Source organism: Charadrius vociferus, unplaced genomic scaffold (genome assembly GCF_000708025.1).
Source record: "Charadrius vociferus isolate BGI_N301 unplaced genomic scaffold, ASM70802v2 scaffold21, whole genome shotgun sequence".
In the NCBI taxonomy this organism is placed as follows: domain Eukaryota; kingdom Metazoa; phylum Chordata; class Aves; order Charadriiformes; family Charadriidae; genus Charadrius; species Charadrius vociferus.
The window spans coordinates 293,319-314,011 of NW_009646850.1; the positions used below are offsets into that span (position 1 = coordinate 293,319).

Consider the following 20,693-nt stretch of genomic DNA (forward strand, 5'->3'; position numbering starts at 1 on the left):
TCATTTTCGTGTTGAGAGTTAACAGTCAGGGAAATGCTCAGACCCTAATGGACATGTAGTTCATGTGTGGTCCTTCTCCTAGCGTGACACATCACTGGCTAATGTAGATGCACCTGCTGAGACCAGCCTAGACCCCAGTGGGAACCACTATCACAGACATGATAAAATGAGCTGAACGGTAGCATGAACAGCTCTTAAAACAAAGATGATTTATGCAAGTTAGCATATGTCAAACTTAAACTCATTACCTGACAGCTAATGTAACATCTGTGTTTCTGAAGGACTGGACCCCCTTTAGAAACAAACTGTTTTGATCAGATTATTTTGAGAGTGCTGTGAATTCTCCTTACTTAGTCCAGAGACGAATTCTCGGAAGTTGATGAGCAAGTCTCCATTTTCATCAAGAAGCCTGAACAAGCGTGCAGCTAATACATCTGAATGAGTTCCACATGCCCAAGGAAAGAGGAGAGCGAACATCCCCTTGAACTGCTCAAAGTCAATACGGTACTGCTCCAGATAAGGCAGGCTGGGATCATGCCGGTCAATAGCATTGCTGTTTCCTCCCCAGTAGCAGCTAGTCAGATGTTCTGCCTGAACAGAAGGCAAATGCTGTGAGATTGTCATCACCTCTGTAAACAACTCATCGCTATCAATGATAAAAGAAAAAATTTAAACAACGCATACACACACACTCTCTCTCTTAAAACATCACAAAACTAACAGATGTATTTCCATCTACCTAGCCCTTGCACTTCTGCAAGAGGTTTCTCCTCTAACCAGCACAAAAAGACAACCCTCTACAAAAAAAAAAAAAAAAAAATAAAGCAAACCTTTTTCTGCCTCCCAGGCAGATGAAACATGTTTTGAACAGAGCAGTAAGCAGATGTGACTTGCACATATACACAGGCTTGTTGTGCTTAGTCACCTCCTTCAACCTCACCACACAGTCAAGTCAGAAAGGCGCCTCTCATGAACTCTTTAATTTCAGTGCACAAGAAAACAGCTGTTTATTTGAAGTATTTTTTGTTGAACTGTACAGTCTCAAAATTACTGTATGAAGTCCTCCTCTTTCAGTCTTACTGAAGTCAGTGGAAGTTCTGAAGCTGACTTTGGTGGAATCTAATTCAAAATGATTCAGAAGTTTAGAGAAAGAGATCCTAGCACTGCACAGTGACCAACTGGGGTGGACTGTCTGACTTGGTCTCATCAATTCCATGGAAGACCAAAAGAAGGTACTGCAGGATTTGTAATTGAGAATTGTAATTAAGAATTGTAAGATCTGACATTACAGATGGGAAATTGAAAGGAAAGAAATTCTTCTCCGTATACCTAAAAATCTCTCTTATAACAAAACAGAGGAAGAAAGTATCTTGTTTTAAGGCACTGCGCATCAAAGTAAAGCTAAAGCATTTTAACTGCTCACCTTTAAATCTGTGGATCTAACAGTATTTCTGTACAATCAACTTACAAAGACACATCACTTTGTGACACTAAATTTCAATGCAATACAGTATATGTTAAACATTAAAAATGGCAAAAATCAGCTAATGTGATATGGAAGTATTACCTGAGACCACAGAATAAAGGTTGTGTTACATTCCAAAACTGTGCTACATTCCAAAACTTGGGTCAGATAGAGACAGACATATGTAAGTTTCTACAGACTGATCAAAAGCCTCTATCTATTCACTTTTTCATTATAATAGTTTTCATCAGTGTATTTATTTTTTTCCACAGACAAATTGTTTAGTCAATGACTTACTTCCTACGCTTTTAAAAACTGGTTGGGTATTTTTTGTATATTCAATAATACAATAATTGAAGTTTGTATTAAGATACCCGGCAGCAACTCAGAGACACAACCTGGTCTTCATAAAAGACACACAGTCCCATATCAAAAGTGAACGTTTACATTTCCTGCTGGCACATGATTTTATCTTCACTTAGCTTTACCTTGAAAAGAGCATACAGTTCCTCCAGTTCATCGATAGTAAAAGAAGTCTCTGTCACAATAGTTCGTACCTTTTGAAACATAACATTAACAGTTACGGATTTGAAACCCATGTCTCACTGAAAAGCTAATTTAAATCTCAGAAACTGACCTTAATCCTTGCTAAGAACATTATTTCAGTACTTACCACATTGCGCTTTGTAGTATCTTCAAGGGTTTGGATAACTTTCAGCCTTTGTTTGAATCTCATTTGTTCAATTAAATCTGCTCGGATACTTCCAAATTTCTTAAAAGAGAAAAAGAAGTACAGGATAGTCTGTGTATTAGTATTTGGAATACTTAGCTTGCCTTTAATGTATTTGAGAAATTAATTTAATTATGTGATATACAACAAATGGTATATTTAAAGAACTGCTGTTAAGGCATTTTTCTAACACATGATGAAGTTACAAAGATTTCAGGAATATAGCACTAGATATTATTTTTATCCAATAACTTATTTTCATTTAATTTGAAAGGTCTTTATTGAGTTACAGATCCTCACTTTTCAAACCATAATCTCAGCAGTTAGAAATTTCTTGCTTGGCAAATCTCCATGAATAGATTGTTTCATTATTCCTTCTGCAGGGTTTTAGTTCAGCTTGTCTTGGAATATCTCTTAATTGCTACAGAGAGAGAAGATATTTAGACTAACTGGATCTCTAACAGCTGAGACAGTATAGCAGACTTTACAGTCACGAGGATCTGAAACCAAGTATCAAGAATGCAACTTCCATTCGGAAGATTCTCTAATGTGCCCAAGTATTATTTTCAGAAGTTTTTTTTTCCCCCACAATGCACATAACAGTCTCAAGGAGCCCCTGCACATACTACAGAAGCATCCTGGGGGAAAACCTATTAGGATTATTATTCCATGGGTTTGTATGTAGATGAATGCCTAATCCCTAAGATTTATTTTTGTGAACTGTAAGTAGGTTTTTGCCATCAAGAAAACACTTGTAACATACTGAGAAATGCATTGATGACCAGCAGAAACAATAATGCCAGACACCAAGTATGCCACATGTAAAACTAAAATGGGGTGGCAAGATACGCTTTTGTACAGGATGGATTTATACTTCCAGTGCAAGTGCATCTACATAAGCAGGTCATAATTTGCTAGAACATTCTTGTGTGATCAAATTAACACTAAAGCTGTGTTTATTTGTAAAGCTCTGCATCTTTATCATATACCTCAGGAGTAAAAAGATGTTTCATGTACTTGGACCATTTTAAAAATAAAGAAGTCTTTTGAAAAAATGGAATCTAGATAAACATCCATGAATACCAAGTACCACAGAAGTCACAAACCCTTGAAAAGAGACGTCTTTTGTGGCTCTGAGGGCACATCTATTCCAGTAATCAGGGCTTATTCTCTGGTCCGGACACCAAATGAAACGGTCTGTTTACATCCATACAACTAAAACTCACGTAGCCTACAGAAAAGGAGGGTCACATGCAATTACCTTCTGGGAACGGTCCCTTGGCCATGTTAACTTTCAAATGATAAAAGGAATTGTTGGAAGCATGTCACTTGTTCTACGTCAAAACTGTATCAGACCTTTGAGTGTCAGTTGTTTGGTTAAAATGGTCAAGATCCAGATACTACTATAGATATAGCTTAAGTGTTAAAAGCCTATTTTTTTTCCAAATTAACTAACACACAAATCAAAGGAGTTAAGCACATAACAGCTCTGAATATCTGAGTGTACACTCCATTGACAGCTAGTGAGCTATGCAAAGGCTTTTAAAGCTGTAGTGATTATGCATTATTTTAGTCGCTTCTATTGCAATTATTATAATGCCAGGCTCTATGGTTTCTGAATTAGTTGCAATGTTGAATGAAAAGATAAGAGATTTCATACTAAAAAGTATTTTCAGTAAATGAAATAATTACTGGCAGGGTAAAATGTACTTGTTTATTTTCTCATATTTCAAGACTGTTTCTCTTTAAAAAAAAAGAGAAAGTCAGTTCAATACCGTCACAGAGAGGGGTCCTAATCACTTAGTGACCAAAAAATTCCTCTGCATCTTTTCAGCTTTCACTGGAGACTTCTCATATATACATCTGATATGATTACCTAAGAGCTAGGCAGGATCAGAGCATGATGAAAAGCAGCTCTTCACAGCACAATCCAATACTGTGCTTTTGCCAGTGTTACGCCTTCACCAAGTTAGACTCATCACGCTCCCGTGACAAATATCATAGGACAGTCTGCAAGGGACAAGGCTTTCCTCCCCTGGGGGTGGGGTGTGTGTGTGTGTGTGTTTGAGGGAGGTCAAAGGACGTCAAGAAAATGCACTTTTTTTTCAGCTGTAGTTCTTTCTATTTTTTCTGTAAACAATAAATGTCATAGAATCATAGAACCATCTAGGTTGGAAGGGACCTTGAAGATCATCAAGTCCAACCATCAACCTAACACTGCCAAAAACATCACTAAAGCGTGTCCCTAAGCACCACGTCTACCCCTCTCAAATACCACCAGGGTTGGTGACTCCACCACTTCCCTGGGCAGCCTCTTCCAATGTTTGATAACCCCTTCTGTGAAGAAATTTTTCCTAATATCCATCCTAAACCTCCCCTGGCCCAGCTTGAGGCCATTTCCTCTTGGCCTACTGCTTGCTACTTTGAAGAGATCGACCCCCACTTTGTTACAATCTCCTTTCAGGCAGTCGTAGAGAGCGATAAGGTCTCCCCTCAGCCTCCTTTTCTGCAGGCTAAACCACCCCAGTTCCCTCAGCCGCTCCTCTCAGGACTTGTTGTCTAGACCCCTCACCAGCTTCGTTGCCTTTCTCTGAACACGCTTCAGCACCTCGATGTCTTTTTTGTAGCGAGGGGCCCAAAACTGAACACAGTATTTGAGCCATGGCCTCACCAATGCTATGTAGAGTGGGACAATCGCTTCCCTAGGCCTGCTGGCCACACTATTCCTGACACAGGCCAGGAAATGTCTAGAAGATTAAGAATACACGGTTACCCAATAAGTACCTTTAACGCCTTAAAATTCTAAAAATAGCAAAGATACACTTACTTGACATTTCACTCTTTGTAGCTGCAAACAAAGATAACAGTGAGTTCTTAGCCCTGACTGCACACAACTAATTGAGGCACATAACAGTCACTGAGTAACAGATGCCTTGAATTGTTTTTATCTAGTTTACTATCAAATTGTTGGGGTTTTTTAATAATCAAATCAACCAACAACAATTACTCTCCTGAAACTAATTCTCTCTTTGCAACCAACTCCTGCTTTCCTCACAGTTCTTCACTTGCCATGTTATTTGTTTTCCCTAACTATACTGGAGTACAGCTGGTTATTTATATAGAAGGAACTATAAGGTTCTGTGCTGCATAAGCCCCAAAAAGACAATTTGGGCTGTCAAACTAGCTGTCAAGCAAGTTCCTGGCTCTGCATGGAGTCAGGTTATTCATCTAAAAGCAGTTAAGCCAACTCAAGCTGTCTCCATGATGAGGAAATCAGAAAAATACAAGGGAAACAGAATTTCACATAAACATCCTTCTCCCCATTCTAACATTTTGTGAAGAAGAACTACGCATCTAACTTGATTCAGTCTGTCCTTCAGCGTAGAATACACTAAGGACTTCCTTGTTAAATAGATATCATGTCATTAAAGCAAGGAGGTTTTAAGGACGTAGGAAGTGCCTCTGAAACAGCTGACATTGCTAAGTATAAACCTACATCTTGAACTAAAAATACTAATTCACCCTGCATGTCAATGGAAGGCAAAAAGGAAATTAAAGAGAATAACTCTTTAAAGTTATTTTTTATTTTTTTAAAAAAATAAACCAATGTCAGTGTAATCACCAGGGGTATTTTAACTGATGGCTTATTTTTCAAATTTAAGGACAATGAAACTGATTTGCAAATTTTAGGTCTTTTGCAGGCTTTGTCCTGTGCTTTACAGATACTAGTTATTAGCAGCTCCTTTCACTTTTTTAGCTTTGGTGATAATACAGAAGCCGATGGTGATAATAGAGGCCCATGGTCATAGTCAGCACTTGCTGGAAAAGAAATGTAAAAGAAACAAAGTTCCACTGATAATAAAAGGTCTTCTGAAATTCTATAGATTTCACTAATATGTCCGTTTGGAAAAGCATGAAAAAACACAGATGAAAATTAACCTTTTTTGAATTAGAAGTCCAGTCTTTTGTTTGTAAATCACTTTTTTGTTGTGGGCTGCTCTCCTTTGATGCTGCAGACTTCTTTGCAAAACAGCTCCAATTAAAAGTTTTGGTTAAAAGAAAGACTAACCCCTCTCTCCTGCCCCATTTCAGACTTTCGAGATGAGTCTGTATTTCTTTTATGTTCTTTCAGTTCCAAGCAAAGCCAAACTATAGAGTACCACATTCCCCTGTAAAGCAGAACTAGTGTGGGTTGGCAAGTTCCTGTTAAGAAATCCTATCGTACCTCATAGGAAGACCTGATTAGTCTGAAGATATCCACCTCAGGATAAGGCTCTACATCATCACTGAGCAGTGAGTGAAGATGAGGAATGGGTGGAAGAGTGCTGTCCTTATTAGTTACGCTGTCCAAATATCTGGTGGGGGGGAAAAAAGAAAAAAGAAATGAGAAACCCAAGATTCGTTTGTACCCTGTCCCTTCTAAGGGTCAACAGAAGAGTTACATTTAGACTATTAAATGTAAAGCGATCAAGCCACACTCTACTAATGAACTACATGATTTTTGACAAATAGGGTCAGTGTGCTTCAGTCTACATAACCCCCTGCCCTACTACTGCCCTATTGCTTACTTCACAGAAAACACAACCAGTCGTCTTTAATCCCAAAGAATTAAAACCAGACTGCAGTAAGGCTATACTAATGAAACTTATTAGGAAAAAAATTTCCAAAGTTTCAGCAGCATCTTGAAAACTAAACACTACTACCAACACAAGGAAATCAGAAGTTACACTCAGCAATATTATTTTGTATTAAATGACTCGATCCAGTCTATTTTTCAGCCTCCTGTTTCACTGAAACCCATTCATTCAAGAGCCCACCTAATTCTTCTGAGTTCTGTTCGGTCCATTCCCAAAACAATTGCCCTTGAGATCAAGGCGTTTTCTTAGCAGCATTTAAAAGGCAGCAGGCAAAAGATGAAATAACAAAACCCATGTAATCAACTAAAATAATCAACCACAATAAATTTCAATAACCAGGTTTGGGAAGTTTATTTGAATGTCTTGAAAAAAGACTTTATATCTTATTGGTCACTTAACACTATTTTAAGATAATATAAAGGGTACCTTATATGGGTGAAAGGGAACTATAACCGTGTAAAAGATTTACATATATTGTACTGGTTTAAATTGAGTATTTCAACATAGAAGAACACAAGTCAGAAATGTAAGCAAAAGAAAAATAAAATTAAGAGACTTTATTTTCTGTAATAAATACCTTCCCAAGACTGTCATGGCTTCTCCATCATCTTTACAGTTAAGTAGCTTGTCTACATTAGCATCGAGGACAGCAAGCGCTAATTGAAATATCACCTTTATTCCTTCACAGAAGAAACAATCCACAACCACCACTGCGCTTTCAAATGGCATTACGCTGAGGAAAAGAGTGAGGAACCAGGACAGGGAAATGGTGGATATTACACCCAAGTCCTGCATGCAGTCATAAAGCTGTGGAACATAGTCACGAGCCAACTCTTCAAAGACACCCTGATCCACCAATGCTCCTGTTGAAAATAAATAAGGTTGGATGTCTATTAATTTGGGAGCAACTGACCGCATCACCATTTAGAGGAGGGAAAAAAAACCTCCAACAACTATATATTCTATATATACAAATACAAAACCTAAGAATATTCTACATGATGCTTACACACATTTTTCCACTGTCAGATAAATAAAAGATTCTATCCCACTACTAAGCTGTACATACAAATTGAACTGTAGTAAGTTTTCTGTTTGTTTTTTTTTTTTAATTATATGCTTCATAAGAGCTAACAAAGGGTCAATTTTGTCTAGCAGCTATAAAAGTTATATGATGGCTTAGTACTTACCATTACTAATTAGAATAAGATTTCTCAGCATCACCTGTTGGAGGCAGCCAGAGTCTGTGAGGGTTTGGATTTATTTCAAGAGAACCCTGTGTTATACATATCTGCCATACCATCAGCGTCTTAAGCATGCCAGGAGGAACCATTTCTAAGGCTGAATGAGTATCTCAAGCAATTGTGAGCTACAGTAAAGACAGCTTCCATGACAAACTGAAGAGCCATTCACTTCCACATACACAAGGAAACTGTCATTTGACAACAATAGCTTTCAGATACTTATGCCCTTTCAAATCAAAGGTAAACAGGCACAAAGACTTCTACTGCAAATTGCCAAAGCTCTTGTTTCCACCTTACCTTAATTAGATAACTGGTCATCTAAAATTCAAATTTTAGTCTCCCATCTATTTTTTTATTTAATTTGTTTAAGCCCATTTTAGAATGCCATCTAATCCTAAGTGGAAAATGATCACAGTATCTATTGAGGGAGTTGCTTTTATGCTCCTGAGCAAGCTGTCTTGCCACTAGTATTCACAGTTGTATCTGTGCCACACATACACCTACACATATGCTTGTTTTAATACAAATAACACCAATTAATTTGGTTAATTTTTGTACTGTCATTTTAGAAAATTTCCCCATAACATACCAACAACTCTTGTGTTGTAGTAGTCAGGTAGCATACGTTCACACAAAGCCACCAGCAGCCAGAAAGCTTCCTCCTCTTTTGCATAAAGCAGGAGTACTGAAGTCACTATATTCATAGCCTAAAAGAACAAGAAATATAAATTGCTAGACCCATTTGTTCAATACCTAGCACAGTAACCGGGCAGATAAGTGGTTACTATGTTTAGGCAATTAACTACATCTACCCCCTGCAGACCCCAAACAGTTCCAAGTATTTTCCTGTAAAACCAGCAGGCAGTGTTTTCCCAGTGCTTAAAGTAAGGCTTGAGAAAGCCTCAAACAAACCAAAGAACATTGTTAGGTTTGGTTTTTTTCCGATATTGGGGTTTTTTTTGTTTGCTTAAAAAAAAAAAAACAAAAACACAATCCAAGATTTCTTTTCATAATCAAGGACCTACTCAGGTCTGCAAGCATCCGGTTACACTGCTACTGATATTCTGCCAATAGGTGCTCTTGGGGAATCTGGGTCTGATGCAGACAAAATGCCTCCTACAGCACTAATGGTGGCTGCTGCTGTACCGCTCCTTGCAGAGGCAGTCTGCACTCCCCATGCTTTCGGCTCCTATGAAAAGGTCAAGGCACAGCATCTGTGAGCTGAGGCAAATGCCTGTAATAGTGTCGGTCACAAACAACCAGAGCATAGTGAAACAAAAGTCTCTTGCTGTTGCTCACTCTCTACACAACAGTTTTTTATGGGCTGTTTCACTCCATTTCAAATACCACAGCATTGCACAATGACCTCTGAATTGTTTGCTTACAGTCTTTGACTAGACCTCTGTTAGTCTGAAGAAATGAAGTATTTCGGTACCATTTTCTTCTCAGTTTGCCTCTTAAGGAATTAGCTGCTCATTTCAGATCCTGTAACATTTTAAGACTCCAGCTTGATCATTACCTGTTTGAAACAGCAAACTAAGGTTTCAACTGAAACTCAGAACAACGCCACAACTCTGTCAAAGCCTATGCTATTCCTTGTCTACCACGTATGAAACACTTCAGTGCCTGAATTCTCACTGTAACAGTGAATAAGCATTCTGAATGCCATGGACCAAGTCCCAAGGCCATTAACAATTACAGTCTTAGGAACCAGAATCACAGTGTCTTTCTACCGCTCCTGTGTTAAACAGCCTTTACAAAAAGTTATTGTAGCTATTACTTAGTATTATATTTGTTATTGAATAATTTATTATGGTATCTGTTAGAATTGCTTGCACTTTCACTTACTCACGTTGTATCTAGGAGTCTTAACAGTCAGACATTAATCAGGCTTCTTAATACTCATGAATTCAAATTTCCTTCTTGTAAAAATAGGTAGGAAGGCAATAAAAGGGTGCAGGTGATAAGTTGAAGTTACATAGCAAGAAAGAATGATTTGGGACCAGACTCTAAAGTGACCTGAATGACAGGCATAAGAACTCCAAAACCATGCACTGGTTAGCATTCACTCTACTGATACATAGTTGTGATCCACAGCAGTAAGATATGTTCTAGGGTGCTTTATTTTTATTTAATTTTTTTTGAATGATGGAATGGTATCATTGAAAAAAAAGTAAAAGTAAAGGAGGTTCTGGAAGGTTATTACAACTAATACATTGAATAAGAAGGTAAAAAATTAAGGTTAAACAATTACAGATTATTTTTTTTTCCTGCTTAAAAGAACCTTTCTTCAGGATCCATTTGTCATTTTCTGTAGATGTACTTCAGGACAGCTCTGTTGTTTTCCTCTGTTCAGTCTCTAGATTTATGGCCAGAAAATATGCTTACAGAAAGTATGCATACCTCTCAGTATGCACCGCTAATACTTCTGTTACAGCAGGTCCTTGTGTCAAATCCCTCTGACCTCAGCATTACTGTAATTTTACAGCATTGAGGCTTTACCTCACAGCATTACACATGTATCGGTGTACTTTACACAGCCAAATACTCGTGTACATCACGGAAGAAACAGAAGTATAAGGAAACGACTGGAATTCCAGAAACTGAATGAGTGCCAAGTTATTTCAATTACCTGACAATATCCTATGTTTGGATTCCTAAAAGCATAAGCTGTCAAGACTCTCCTTAGAGCAGCAATACCCATCTCATTCTGGAATGCGGGGTGTTCCGGAAGGGAGCGGTGCAGATCCCTCTCTATCTCTTCTGTAGCAAGATTGTACTTCCCCATCGATTTCTCCACTAGGTCCTCATAATAGCCAGGGTGAGTGGCCATTTCATTAATGGCTCCTGGGAGTGGGAAAGCAGTTAAAACCAGAAGAAAAAGGCAAAGGTTAGCAGATACAGTATCCCAATATGATGATCTTGTGCTACCCTTTCATCTTGAATGTCACCAAGAAACACTTCAAAATCAAATATGAAATGTTATTTTCATAAAAGTGATTAAAAAAAAAAAAAGGATGTGCTTAGGTGATTGAGGTATCACCTCTTCTTGTTTTCTCCTCTAGAAGCATTTTATAATGAGGTTAAAAAAAAAAAAAGGGAAGATGATAAAGCCTCTCTTTCAGCCAGAAAGAAACAGAAGGCATGAAGAACAAACCAGCTGTGCAGTCACATGGTACCATGAGCTCTCTCTGCAGCTGGCTGTGGGTTTGGTTATCCTAAATAACTCAAAACAAGAAAGCTACTTGCCCTGAGGGGGAAATAGATTAATGCTTGGTTGCAGAATATCTCAGCCAAAAGCAGGAGACAGCAACTCCTGTGCTCTATTCCTGCTTCTGGAAATGACTCTCATCTTGGGCAAGGAACCTAGACTGTCTTAGGGATACTATCGCATGCTCACAGAGTTGCTATGAGATTTCACTGCTGACTTTAAAACTTCCCTGGAAATGAAAGTCTCAGCAGCAGAAGAAATCAAGTGTCGGTAGCACAAAGTAATGCACATGGAAAACACTAATTATACATTCACCATGGAAATTGGTCCAAAGTAACTGTTAATCAGACACAGGACAGATCTGTGCATTCCTGTGTGTACTTTCTGGGAACGGTTCTTTAATGCCCAGCAGCAAAGAGAAGATATACAAGATTAAGCACAAACCAGAAAGCGTCATTAGGTCATCATCTAAAGTCATTGGTGTGCTCATATCCTAAATGGTGTGGGTAGCTGTGGTAACTATCTCTGCTCAGGGCAGAGCTAGAGAAGGCATACAGTAAGTGAAAGGTTATGAAGAAAGCCTGAGTATGGACTGATTTCCATATAACTAGTAATAAAATGAGTAAAAGTCTTCAACTTCAAAAAAAACCTTAAGGGGACACAGATCTAGAGAATCCTTGATGGCACAGAAGACAGTGAGAAGAATCCTTGATGGCACAGAAGACAGTGAGAAGAATCCTTGATGGCACAGAAGACAGTGAGAAGAATCCTTGATGGCACAGAAGACAGTGAGAAATACCTTCTCACCATTTTTCACATACTGGGGGCACCCAATAAAATGATAAAGTAGCTTTTTTATTACTTAAAAAAAAAATAATAGAGAAACAGTGGTTCCATGCAACATGCTTAAACTTTGGAATTCCTTGCAATAACTTGCTGTGAAGGCCAAAAGCTTAATTGGATTCAGAAATGACTAAACAAATGAGAATTAGGCCTGCTGGTGGTTGCTGAACATCTAGAAGCCCCTACACTGCAGGCTTCTGGTAACAGAGTGTGTTCTGCTTTTTTATATTCTTCCCTAATTATCTGAGCCTGTTTGAAAAACGGTATTTACTGGTCTAAACAGAACTCTTGTCTAAACCAGTCCGGCGCCTGCTAACAATCACAGCCTTACTTGCTCCAAGTATTTTTACATTCTTATTATCTGCATTTTTAAACATCTTTGAAATCCTTTCTTCCCTCATGCTTTTGCTTACATCCCACAGTCATGTTCAAATGAATACCTACCTGAAAATAGCAGCCAAAGTTCCCCTCTCATGCTTTCTGGAATGCCCTTCAGCACAAGGTCTCTGGTTTTCTCTGTACGATACATACAGACTCCTTGGCCATATTCAGCAAAGTGAATCTTCCAGGCCTGTTCCTTCAAGAACTCTTTAGCCTAGAATTGAAGAAAGGCAGGCATAAAGATACAGCTTCTCCTTCTAACTGCCTCACTGGAATGCTAAGTGTGGAAAAGCCTGCAACACCCTAACTTTCCAAGTGAGCAAGAAATAACCCGGCTACAGTTCAATTCTCTTCTTAATGGGCTGACCTCCTCCCTCTTAGTTTCTGTTCCAGTAGAACTTGCTGTTAAAAGAATATTCTTGAAGCAGTTGTACTTAGAGCAGGCATACCACCTCTCCTTGATTTACACCCAACTTCGCTTTTTAATGCGGTGAAGTTGTTTCTATTAGTAAAACAACAGCATGTTCAATGCTTTATTTCTGTGGAAAATACTGCCTCTTAACTGTGGCAGAATGAAACCATTCTCAGTCAGAAACACAGATTTTAGAGAAAACGTAATTTAACAACTCTTTCAGTCAAGTACAGCACTCCAAGGTGTATCTTACCAGCTTTGGATTGAACTCCTCAGGTGACCTCCGCCGATACATTGTCATTAAAGCTTGAGTTGCTGTTGGAATACCATTGTCATTCAGATTGAACTGTCGCTCTCCCTCCGACTCAGAGCTGAGGCTTTTATGCGGGCTCGAAGAAATTAAACTACTTGATCTTGTAAAAACCTGTAGAAAGCAGTCACAAGCAATACAGACATGGGGCTGAGCCAGAGTCTGGACTTTTTACTTCATTTTATGTCAAAATTTATACACACTAACAGCTAACAAAAACTGAGCAAATTAAATTAGCCAGGTACATTCACAGGCTGAGCATATGACAGCAGAAATTAAATCAGGGTAGAATAATGAAATCGTTTCCAGTTTCTCAATAGCTCCCCCTCCAATCAAACCCTATAATTAGAATTGCTAATGTAGTGTTAACTTTAAGTAGCCCTGGGCAATCAAACCAGCTCCCTTGGTCTTCTGTCAACATCACAGGACTCTTGACTCCCCAGAATGTAAGATTTATACGTAACATATATTACATGTGTGTGCACTCATATACACACACACGTTTATATCTGTATAGATGTTTATACAGATGCACACAAAACAAATTATTTCGTTTCCCTCGCTTAAAAAAAAAAATCGTTCTACAGAAGATTCAATACTGTCAGATTGTGATTTAGGAGAAAAATATTTTGAAGAAATAGGATTTTCTGACTTATCAAACAGCTTTGAAAATTTATCCCAGTAAGATCTCATATAGCCGTTCACACCATATGCCTGAAATTGAAATTAGTAGTCCTGCATGTCTACGTATGTAGTCGTATTACTAAACGTAATAATAATGCTTGCAATTATTAGTTTGTGTTTGTAATTCAATAGGTAGATTATGTAGATCCATTTAGGGCAAAAGGCAAGACAAAGTTTCAGCATTGTACATATATGCATATGTGCTCTGGCACACAACTATACCACCAAACTAATTATATCTCACCATCAACCAAGCAAGTAAAAAACTGACTTTTAAGACTTACATGGCAAACAGGGTAGGGCTACTCGGTGCAATACTAAGGTATGGCTTAGTACAGACGTGAAAGGTGAGATTTACCTACAGAAAACCAAAATGATAAAGCAGAAAAAGCTTTTCTGCTTTGAGATCTGAACTGCTAAACTTTGCTGGGTTTAAACAGATCTGACAAAGTTGTGATACAAAGCACCTAAATTTCATACATAAAACCTAGGAATTCAGCAGAAGCCTTGATATTCAACGTGCCTGAGAAAAGTTTATCTAATCATCTTTTAAGAAACACTTAGTTTGTGTAAGGAAATAAGGAGGTGGTTCAGAATAAGGCCATCTGATGTCCAGTACAGGGTTTGTGGATTTTTTGTTAGTTCAAATGTTCCAAAGTTTGCTAGCAGTGCACACGCAAATTTGCTCAGCTCAGACATCGTTTTCTGAAGAATCAAAGAATGAGATTTAGCAGCTAATACAGAATACAGAGTTTCATATCAACTGGTAATTTCTTCAAATATTAAAATTCCACAGTTACATTTTAACTTGGACAAGTTGATAGATATTAAACAGTAATATTCAATTAACCAGTTAGTAAACTATGACATTTTCCAACAAGATAGCCTGCAATTTCAGAATGTGACTCCAGGAGTTAGAGTAGCTCTTGCACAGCAATGGTGATTTCTCTTAGGTATAATATAAAAAAAAAAATCCTAATCATAACATTTTAACTGTGCAGCTTAAGGAAGCTAAAGGCATTAACACAAAAGAGGTAACATTTCTGTGTACAAAGGTTTAGCTTTACAAAAACTTCAAAGGTTTTTCCTGGCTTCTCTCCCCCCCACCAGTTAAAATCCCCTTCTAGTAAACGATTCATGTTCTTCCGCATACCTCATCATCTGAGCTGATATAACTTCCAGAAATATTTTTTTCCAAGTATATTTTTGAAGTGGTTTGTTGCAGAAAGTCTGAGATTCTCTGTACAAGAAAGTCTCTGTCTTTCAAGTTGGCAAAGAGGAATGTCATTCTGTTTTTCGTGCTGATTGATAACGGGCTGGGCAACACACTGGAGCTGTCTGCCTTTTCCACTATAGTCACCTACAGAGAAACAGCAGCTACAGCTTAAGATCTTTAATTAATCAAGTCGGTCTAAGAAAGCATCTTAATACAATAAATCCATGCCCCTTTCCCCCTTACATCAAATCACTATGGATATACCTCTGCAGGAAAACACAATTTGGATACAAGGACTTACAAGTCTGAAAGATAAAGACTGCCATCCCTCAAACAACTGGCTTCAGTACATTCTCCAACAAAACTCCTTTGCACTGCTTAGTTTATTTTCCTCAGGCTTTATTTTAAAAGAATCAGTAAAACAAATTTTCTTCTGTAGTATAAAGATCTATGGGAGTTTTTTTGTAGGACCTCTGAATTCCTCCTGCTCCCCAACACCAGTACAGGCTGAATCGACAAAGACTTTTGCTTAGTTTTTATTGCCAATACAGGCAAATAAGCCATTTTTTGGGTAACACTCCTGTTCTACTGTATCATAGTTGCATACTGTGATGACAACTGTTATTGCAATTGTATTTTCACAGTACACAGAAACCTGCAACAAAAGGAAACTAACCCCATGTCTTTCCTTACAAAGGAAAATATTTAACCCTGTGAGGTGGAGGTTTCTGTTTGGCCTTCAACTGTTAGTGAAATGGTCACTAATCTAACTGAACTCCAACCTGTAAACAGTACTCACATCACAATCTACTCAGTACAGGGCACTAGTTCCTTGCACTTTTGGTAAAGCATGTTAACACAAAGAAATCTCAGGGATAAGTCATACACTGCAGATGAATTACAGAACAGCTCTGTGTTCTACATATTACCAATTATTAGCCTTCAAAATAAATAAACCAATCAATCAAGTTTGTGCAGTTCATACATTGAACAAAAGACAAATCACAACTGTAAGTACTTTTAACCACTGCTTTTATGACTTTAAACCACTTCCTAGGTAATGAAAACTCTTATTGCCTTCAGAACAGAAGAGGGCACATTTTAGTTTACTAGGACAGTTTACTTTTGCTCTTTTTTTTTTTAACCCTTTTTAAAACAGACATTGATGGTAAGACTATATATTATATCTCTCTAGCTAAAAGGATAGCAGTTTACTAGGACGTTTTACTTTTGCTCTTTCTTTTTTAACCCTTTTTAAAACAGACAGTGATGGTAAGACTATCTATTATATCTCTCTAGCTAAAAGGATAGGATAACCATTTTCACACAATTTTAAGACTGCAATAAACAGTTCAGGTGCTAAATCCCTTCTCTATCCTTCCAACTTTTATTTTTCTGTTAACTGCAAATCTATTAGTTATTCATTAACTTAAAGGACCTTCACTAACAGCATACTGAAATTAGCTAAAGTGTTCCTACGACATTTTTCTGTTCCACTTAAAGACTGTTTGAGTGTAATCAGCACAAAAGACAGACGAGTTCTAGAGGCACAGGACAGATTATAGCAAGCATGCTCTGCTATAATGAGAGCAAATATCCACTTATTTCCCACTGAAGTAGAGACACGCATATCTGAAGTGCTGATCTTGGAGACTACATCTACTGGGTGCAGCGAGCAGCACAGTCAGCCACTGAAAATTATCTTTTCCAATCATCATTTCTGAATCAATGCTTTGTTATTGTCTCATCTGTCAAAACACCTCCAGGATATCACAGAATACCGGAATTAGGCTAGGGTCTGCTCCAAAGCTTTCATTAAATAGAAAGCTTCCCTTTAATTATTACAGGTACTGATCAGCTGTTCTGAGGACTGGTGCTACCCAGTGCGTTACTGTTCTGGCTGGTGCTGAGATTTAACCTGCTCACACAAAAGCCCTTATGCCTTCTGCTATTTTTTTCTCTTAAAGCTTTAGAACTGCTTTGAATCCCATGCTGCTGCGGCTGTGGTTATCAAAAGCAGTTGCTGAATCTGCATCCAGGAAAAGAGCTCCTGTTAAACGCTGACTTTGTTATCCTCCTCCACCACTTTACTGCAGGACTGTTGTGCCCTTGGAGTTCCAGACAAACAGTGCAACCATAATCAAATGTCTCTTCTCAAATAACTGAACTCTTTGCAATGCACTGTGGAGAAGCTGCACTTTAAAGTTTCCAAACAAATACCATTTGTTTTTACTCCTAATGATTTGTGGGGGAAAACAGTGCCTTGAAATATTCCATGGCTCTTTGGTCAAGCCAAACTATCCTTGGTTGTATCAGCTTTGCTACTATTTCCAAGACTTACTTTACACATTTTTCCATTAACCCACAAATCCTCAATCATGAAAAATCTCCAACATAATTTTTTCATTGCATTAAACTTGAATTCTTTTTACTGAACATCTGCTTTAAGCAGACAGTTTTAAAAAGGGAAGCATACCAATTTGTAAAATGCTGACAAATATTTTCCATATACAGGAATAAATGATTGCAAGTCTGTATGAAAAGACAATTCAAATCGTAAGGATTATGAACCTTTTTACATTGGACAGAATCAAATCTTATCTGACAGATTCTTTAATAGAAGTTCCACTCAATCTAGGAAGTTTTACCGTCTGTCTCTATCATGAGGCACAAAAACGGGGCTGCAAATCAGAATATAAATTATGGGAGAGGAAAGACTCTGGAGGGTTGTAAAAACTAACAGGGAAAACTCCCTGTGAATTTTAGTAGTAGGAACTTTGAACTAAGATACACAGACATTAAATATTACTTAGAACACATCAGAATATTATGATCAAAAGAGATTAAAGGGATGAAGAGTGGTTTCTCTCCAATAACAGAAAAAAACATCAAAGCTATGTTGCAACTTCCAATAAGATATTGCTTTAGTATTTGCCCCATAAACTTACAAATACAAATATTTACCTCTCGAAGCCCCATAATAAGGCTGCACAAGTTCTCTTCTTTACTAGTAAAGCAAATGTAGTTTGTAGAAACAAACATCTGACCCAAAATATGCATTTTGTTGAATGGAGTCCACAGTGTACAGTCTGTGTGTCCATCTAATTTCTCATCCTTGGGAAGTCGGAACAATGCACGGTATCTCTCACTCTTTGCTCTGGCATCAAGATCCCTAAAAAAAGACACCCACAGAAAACTTTTCTTGTTTTAAGAAATACATAATAAATTAAGACATATTCTATAGAAATCATGGCAAGTTACCTACAACATGCAACTCAGTTAAGCACTGAGTGTACAGAAAAACAGTGGAAATAGTTCACATATAGGGGATATATAGTCTCTGCTGCTGGAAGATTCTAAAACTACATGAAAAAAAATTCTGCTATGAATGACTTGGATACGTTGATCCTGACTTCTCAGAGGGGACAGGCTGGGTGATCTTTTCACATTCAGCCCTACTTTCTGAGAATATATACATTTATTATCAAGTAACATGTGACCCCATGTAATAGTACACCAAAAATACTTCTTTGAGGCTTGACGGAATCCTTAGGACTAGAGTTTGTTAACAACTTCAAGACTCAGTCTTGATAATGCATTCAGTGCAAAACACTGAATAGTTCATAAGACAAACTTAAGTGATATAATGCATGTAAGACATCACTCAGTAATGAGAAATATAAACAAGCACTAGTTACCATTCTGTATAGGTCACTAACATGATCAACATATAAAATAATGAAAAAATTAACAAGAAACTATCAAATTGCAGTATGATATCTATAAAAGAAGTAGAAATATTTTCCAGATAATTTTTTTGTCCCTTACAAAATCCTTACAATTTTGTGTCATTTTTATATCTCTGCTACCTAAAATAAGTCCTAGATAGAATTTATCATCTAGAGTAATTTTTTCAATTCCAGTTATAGGACCAAGTATGAATGTTAGGCACATTTCTTAATAACACTTAGATCACTTTATTACCTTCCCTGGTAACATAAAAGGTCCTTGCAACAGATACTTAATACAGCCAGTGTTGAGAGATACGTTAAAGAGCTTCTGAAGAAACATGAATTTGGTTAAAATATATTTCTTTTGTTTTTGCAACATGTTCATATTCAAATGTTTTCCCTTTCCTATTCCAACAGAAGACCAAGTAGTTATATTTAAATAATTATTCACATTTTGCCACTGCTGGAATCAACTGTTCCTTTTGGATTAACTGTAAATGGCAGTAACATCAGAAAACTTTTCGACAAAACGCTGCAAGTAAAAGAACCGAGGAGAAACAAGTGACTAAGAGCCAGTGCTACTTACCGTTTTAGTGCAGATACTTTTTTGGGGGATTTCTTTTTCAGTTTGGGTAATGACCTGTCTTGTTCAAATCCTTCATTGTCCAAAAGCTGTCGCATAGCTATATTGGCAAGCTGTTCCATTAGTTTAAATGTCTCACTGATATTAAGGAATACTGAAAAGAAATGTTCACTCGACCTTGTGCTCACTTTGATCATATCAGGGAAGAGCAATGTAGCATTCTTCTCAAGTTGAGTGATATCGACCCAGCGGATAACTAACTTTGCTGAACAGAAGCAAACAAAAAAAAAGATTCAGTACAAAAATTAGCATGTTCAAAAGTATTTATCTTCCTCTTCCTATCAAATATATTCAGCTGAAATGTTCTTGTATCTTGAAAAGCAAGGACAGCATAAATAGACTGAGTTGTACAAACAAACTGATCACCCAACAAACTGCAGATAAAAGAGTTTAAATATCATTTACTTCTGCACAGAACACCACACAAAAGCATTAGTGAGGTGGGCTGATAAAATTTATCAATGCCACAGCACTTGCTCAGACTCCGATGTCCTCTTTTCCTATGGAAGCGATGAAATGTAGTCTAAACACATCAGACAGGCTTGCATTATTTTTATACATTAAAAAGTTTCAAATACTACAGTAATGACAAATCTTTGGTTTTTCTTCCAACTCCACTAAAGGTTAGGATATTGTCCTTAAAACAGGGACTAAATCTACATTTATTTTTGTAAAAAAACCCCAATAAATAATTCAGTCATTTACCAGGCTATGTCTACAAAGCTCAACAGAAAGAGCTGGGACTGATCCGTTGCCCATAACCAAGTACTGCAGACTTGTTCACTTCCCCACTGCTTAGAATTAACTCCCTCTAGAGCAGACGGGTTGCATCCACACTATGTAGTTCTTGATCCTAGGTCTCCTCTGAGCCCTTTCTGATGCTCTGGTATTGTACAAAAGTAAACATGGCATTTGAGGTTGCAAAGCCTGCCAGATTAGGACTGGAAGATTGTATAAGACAAGAAGGAGCCAAAACTGGTGTGATCTCATCCCTATTCCCTTTTGGGCACAGTCCCTGAAGTGAACCATGCCTCTAAATAGTGCCCAGGTACTGTTTTACAGAGAACTACTTTGAGAAATACCAGACAAACACGGGAGAAAGCACACAGTTAAGCAGCGTGACAACCGGTGAATTGCTCCCTGTTCTTCTTGTCCTCAGCAGTGCCTTTTCTCCCCCAGCGGTTCA

General features: G+C 37.7%; 1 protein-coding gene across 1 annotated transcript in view; it reads right to left on the reverse strand.

Annotated features, from left to right (window-relative positions):
- The window catches only part of TBC1D9 (TBC1 domain family, member 9 (with GRAM domain)), an 82,402-nt gene that overhangs the window by 7,877 nt on the left and 53,832 nt on the right, over positions 1 to 20,693 (reverse strand). The window contains exons 7-18 of the mRNA XM_009894173.1: positions 19,451 to 19,712; positions 18,098 to 18,305; positions 15,071 to 15,277; positions 13,177 to 13,347; positions 12,575 to 12,725; positions 10,709 to 10,923; positions 8,666 to 8,783; positions 7,410 to 7,695; positions 6,421 to 6,550; positions 2,139 to 2,237; positions 1,954 to 2,022; positions 351 to 591 (exon numbers count right to left, since the gene is read on the reverse strand). Of these exons, the coding sequence (XP_009892475.1) occupies positions 351 to 591; positions 1,954 to 2,022; positions 2,139 to 2,237; positions 6,421 to 6,550; positions 7,410 to 7,695; positions 8,666 to 8,783; positions 10,709 to 10,923; positions 12,575 to 12,725; positions 13,177 to 13,347; positions 15,071 to 15,277; positions 18,098 to 18,305; positions 19,451 to 19,712 (2,157 nt within the window). The remainder of the gene's footprint in view (positions 1 to 350; positions 592 to 1,953; positions 2,023 to 2,138; positions 2,238 to 6,420; positions 6,551 to 7,409; positions 7,696 to 8,665; positions 8,784 to 10,708; positions 10,924 to 12,574; positions 12,726 to 13,176; positions 13,348 to 15,070; positions 15,278 to 18,097; positions 18,306 to 19,450; positions 19,713 to 20,693) is intronic.